This window comes from Plasmodium fragile (assembly GCF_000956335.1).
Source record: "Plasmodium fragile strain nilgiri unplaced genomic scaffold supercont1.27, whole genome shotgun sequence".
In the NCBI taxonomy this organism is placed as follows: domain Eukaryota; phylum Apicomplexa; class Aconoidasida; order Haemosporida; family Plasmodiidae; genus Plasmodium; species Plasmodium fragile.
The window spans coordinates 44674-50090 of NW_012192607.1; the positions used below are offsets into that span (position 1 = coordinate 44674).

General features: G+C 45.0%; 2 protein-coding genes across 2 annotated transcripts; one reads left to right on the forward strand and one right to left on the reverse strand.

Moving 5' to 3' along the window:
• Positions 1–1118: 1118 nt before the first annotated feature.
• On the forward strand, positions 1119–2885 carry AK88_02666 (uncharacterized protein; the record flags this gene model as incomplete). The annotated part of the gene is made up of 1 exon (XM_012480291.1): positions 1119–2885. The coding sequence occupies one exon, from the start codon at positions 1119–1121 to the stop codon at positions 2883–2885; it is 1767 nt and encodes a 588-aa protein (XP_012335714.1).
• Positions 2886–3838: 953 nt separating this feature from the next.
• Positions 3839–4620, reverse strand: AK88_02667 (uncharacterized protein; the record flags this gene model as incomplete). Its single annotated transcript, XM_012480292.1, has 2 exons — positions 3839–3974; positions 4022–4620. The coding sequence occupies 2 exons, from the start codon at positions 4618–4620 to the stop codon at positions 3839–3841; spliced, it is 735 nt and encodes a 244-aa protein (XP_012335715.1).
• Positions 4621–5417: the final 797 nt, after the last annotated feature.

Below are 5417 nucleotides of genomic sequence, written 5' to 3' on the forward strand. Positions count from 1 at the left end.
TTTTTTTTTTTTTTTTTTCCTTTTTTAATTTTCCAGCAAAAGACTGAAACGCCCTTATGAAAAAAAGGTGTCCTCACCCGTCCCCGTCGCCCTGGTTGTCACGTATCCTTTTGTAAGCGATTGGCCAAAGTGGTACTGGACCACATCGTCATATTTCCCAGTGTGACTTTTCACACCCACATGTTTTCACACTGTACTTTTTGTCAATGCAAAAAATATATATAAAAAAAAAAATAATTAAAATAAATGTTTTGGTGAGATATGTAAAGCATATCGTTTTTTTTTTTTTTTTTTTTCTTTTCCTTTTCATATTTCATGAACACACATTGAGTAAAACCATGTCACATTATTTTTTTGTTTTCCTTGTTTTGTTTTTTTTCCCCCCCCATTCCATTTCAATTTCCATCCACTCATTTCCTCCAGTTGACTTTTACCAAACCCAGGGAACCCCTTCTCTCACACGTCAGTGAACTGCCCAACTTTGATTAACCTACTGAACTTTCCCTGTTGGTCCAACTCCACCTCACCACCACCCAAATTGACGCTTCCTCCCTTTTTTTTTTTTTTTTTTTTTTCACCCCCCCCATTGTGTGTTTTTCCCCCTACACACACACACACATACACACTATGCGTGTACTTTGCGCGATTCGCACGTAAACGTAAGTTTGCCTCCGTTGGGGGTAGTGGCCGTACCATCAGCACACGTGTCCATGCATGTGAGACAGGGATGAGTGACTGTTGTGTCCTTAACCGTTTGTCCACACATACACCCCTTCCCTGCGCGTGCTCATATTTATATGTAAATGTATATGTATATGTACATGTACATGTATATGTACGTGTATAGAACTAGGAAAAAAAATATATACAGAGCCTCCACTGATATGTTCGCGAGTACGTGTGTCCCACTTGTCCACTGACACTCCGTGGTTGTTTTTTGTTTTTTTTTTTTTTTTTTTGTAACGTCCCTGTGTTAGGCCGGGGGGTGGGTGCAACATTGCGGTGGCTCTCTCTTCCGAGCGAAGGGGGCGGCATGTCAAGTGAAGGGATTGAAGAGAGGGAACCGTAAGTGACGCACACACGCACCGTGGCGAGTACGTCGACGAGCACCCAACACAATGCAGCAACAAGGACTGACCAGCAGACACATGGAAAAGGCAAATAAAAGTTGTTACGAGGCGCCAATATGCTATACGGGGCCCGGGCAAAATGGACTTAACACGCTGCGCGGCCAAAGCGCATACGAAAGTAACGCTGAAAAAAAGGAAAGCGTCCAGGGCCATCATGCCAGCATAAAACAATGGAGCAACATGATCAACCCAGAAGACGTGTACAGTGAAGTCATATGCAATGACATGCATTATGGTACCCACAAGAATAATTGTAACGGAGTGATATACGTGAACGAAAAGCAATATGAACGAATAATTAAACGCAGATTGAAAAAAATTAAACAAGACATTGAACGGAACAGGGAAGTGCGAGCATATGTGGCCATACAGAGCAAATCATGTTTGCGCATGAATCAATTTCATGCAAATCATTTTAACACATCTCTATACAACTACGATATGAATTCAAATGAGTCCCTTTTAAACGCCAAGGGTGGAAGACAAAACCCAGTGTCCACAGGGCTGCTAATTGGTACAGGAACCACCTCCCTATGCCCAAATGTCACCTCCAACAATAAATACCTGCCTCTGTATGATGATGGTATGAGGACAATTATGGACTCAAAGCCTAGCAGTTCTGCCTACGATAAGAGAAACGGTGTCTACCTCAACCAGTACGCGCCGCCGTACCCCAACAGTAGGGGCTGGGCAGGCAGCCTCAACCGCCACATGACGAGCGTGGCAAATGGAGCAAGCGTGGCAAGTGTGGCAAGTGTGGCAAACGCGACAAATGCGAACCACATGAACAACGTGACAAATGTGAACAGCTTGAACAATGGCAGAAGCGCTTCTCACCGGACCAGCCTGAACGCACTGAACCACGCAAGCCACGCGGAGGAGCTACACAGAAGAGGAGCAGAAAGCTACACCAACATGAACGATGAAAATATGTGCAACTACTCCAACATGGCAAATTTGAATAGCCTCAATGACTTGGCCAATTTGGCTAACATGAGTGACTTGGTCAGCATGAATGACTTGGTCCATATGAGTGACTTGGTTAATATGCCTGACCTGGCCAATCTCACAAACTTGACCCACCTCAACGACCTAGCCAATGTGCCCGATCTAGCCAATATGCCAGACCTGACCAACGTGCCTGACTTCACCAACTTTACAAACGTAAACAATGTGGACGGTGCGGACAATGCAGAACATGGGCCCAACGGGGTGAGCGCGACGAATGGGGCCAACCTGGGCAGGGACATGCGCCTAATGGAAGACCATGGACATATGCATGAAATGCACATGGGTCAGATGGGCGACGTGCACAATGTGGGTCAGATGGGCCAAATGGGTCAGATGAACCACGTGAACTACGCGAACCAGGTGGACCATATGAGCTACGCGAACCAAGTGGGCCACCCCAATTACTCCCATCATGCTGCTCACCTCGACCACCACAATCGAGCAGCTCACCAACACCACGCGGGTCACCAAAATCACGCGACTCATCAACACCACGCGGGTCACCAAAATCACGCGACTCATCAACACCACGCGCCCCACCTGGGCCAGATGAACCAGCTGAGCCACGCGAACCAAATGAACCACCTCAACCACATGCGCCAGATGAGCCAAACGAGCCACCTGAATCACATGAACCACGTCAACCAAATGAACGGCATGAATCACATGAACAGTTCAGGCAATTTAACCAACTTTTGTAATGCCATTACCGGAAATTTCAATTATGGTCCCTACGACGATTAGCATATGTTTGAGTGTGCCAGGGGTAAAGACGCGATGGGTAGTACCTTCGCATAAACACACAACAAAAACAGCTCCATGTAAAGAGGTGAAGAACACTGTGTCATGTGAACAGTTTTTCACCCCTTTTGGCTAATTTTGTATTTTTTTTTTTTTTTTTTTTTTTTATTTTTTATTGTTGTATTTTTTTTTTTTTTTGGCCTTCTTTGAAATTTCCACCTGTTTGGGCAGAACTCCACCAGTAGGTGATACTCTCCACGACACGTCGTGGGCCTCCTTTTGTTTTTCTTTTTAATTTGCTTCCACAATTATGAGAAGTGTATAAGGGGTGGAACGGAACTGCAAAGCGGCGTTGATCAAATGTCCTTCTCGGGAGTAGGTATATCGGTAAGCGTGCCAGACACAACAAACCCCCCTTCATCCCATTCGGGCAGTTCATGTGCAACCGACGGGGCTTCGCATGTAGAGATTGCACCCCAGCGGGTAGGAAGTCCCCTCATGGTTTCAGCGCAACGTTCGCACAGAAGGAATCTCCCAAAGGGGTTCCGTGTCCGTACCCCTCTTTCGAGGACACACTGTTTTAAAACAAAGACAAAAAAAAAAGGAACTTAAAAATGAGCCAAAGAACAAGTTGCAAAAGTTGGAGCACATATATAGCAATTGGTGTGTGTGTGTGTGTGTGCAAATTATCAAAGGGGATGGCGCCAGCGTAAGACAAATGTAAAATTCGGAAAATATAACGTACAAAAGAGGTAACTAAAAAAAAAAAAAAAAAAAAAAAAAAAAAGGAAAGAAAAAACGGGGGAGAGATATTCTCACGCGAGTTCTACGTGACAGTACACACCCATTTAGCCATCTCAACACGTAGGTGAATGGAGTGCAACTGGGGCGGACAGACAAATGGGACAAAATGGCGTGTCGGCGTGACGAGGAAGGAAGCCGCAACCTCCCCGCAATCAAACTTTGAACATTAAAACGGGAACGCCTTCTTTATCATATAACGCGGTCTGGTACAGGTACGGGAGTCCCGCTTCCTGACCATTTTTATTCATATTTATTTGTTGCTCCCTTGGGTACCACTTCTTTCGCCATCTGGTAGGGGGGGGGGGTTACATGACGCGGGGTGATATGGAGTTTACCCCATATCCAAGTCATCACAGGGCAAGTCCTTAATAACCCGCACGTATAGCTTCCTGCTAGGGTTGTATAAAGTTCGATCCAACGTATTAACGGCCCGTAGCATCCCTTCCTTACAATCATATTCTGCGATGGTAACTTCACCATTTAATTGTGTATAAATAACTTTGCCTGCCTTCATTAAAAAGGTTGTAACATAACCCATTTGAATTTTTTTCTTAGGGAAATTTTTCACGACCACTCGATAATGGGATCTGTTCTTTGGCAGCCGCAGGTTCATTATGAATCCTTGTGACATTCCCTGTCTTCCAGTACCAATAATAAAATCCCCCTCCCTCTTTTTCTTATCAACACTATATTCAACCTTTAATATGTACCCATTAATGTTTTGCCCGTTTTTTGTTTCAACCGTTTTTTCTGCACTCTGGTAATCTTCGTATTCTATGAAGGCATAATTTGTTCCGTTGTTGTTTCTATTATATTTGATTTCAATTTCTTTTATTCGACCAAATTGTTCAAATTCGTTTATTATTTGCTGCTTGTTCATTGAGCCTGGGATATTTCCCACGTAAACTCTGTGTCCGCTCTTCCCGGCCTTCATCTCGGGGTACCAGTTTTGTGTAGCGGTGGTGGTGATAGTGGCGGTGGCCGTCGCGGTGATCGTGGCAATGGCAGAGAATAGCTAGCTCACCCTCCAGGGACAGCCAATACAGGGCGCACCACTAGGTGTATGTGTGGGGGTAGGGGGTGAAGACAAAATCGGAACATGCTTCCCCCCAAAGGAAGCGTGCAAAAAAAAAAAAACAGACTTTGCCTTGTTTTGTACGTTAGGGAGAAGATGAACGAAGGGGAAAGAAGGAAGGTGGAGGGGTATACCGCGTCTTGTTATTATTTCTCCGTTCCTATCATCAATGCTTCTTTTTTTCCCTCTCCCCTGAGCGACGTGAGTGCCCCTTTAGGGCTTAAGGCTAGAACAGAGGACGGGGACCGGATCAACTTTCTGGCGCGCTACTAAAAACATGCAACACCCACCCCTCAAGGCTACATCAGGCAGAGGGAAAAACCAGTGCTGGTAAACATCCTCAAAGGATCAGATCATGTCCAAATTAGAAACTGTTCAAAATTTGTTGAGCGATTTACTCCATCGGAAAATGGCTTTCTTCCCTCCCCCCCCGGTTTCACGTGAACGAACAGAAGAAACGTGCGTTGTGTGTCACACTCTCCCCGGACGCAATTTGTCAACCCAAAAAATCATGGACAAATTTTTTCCAACCCATGCGTAGGAAACATACTTCTGCGAATGTTTATACTGGCGTGCCAGAGGGGGAATATAATTATCCTTCCCTTTCCCCCTAGCGTAAAATTAGTGCAACAATTGTACTAAAAAAAAAAAAAAAA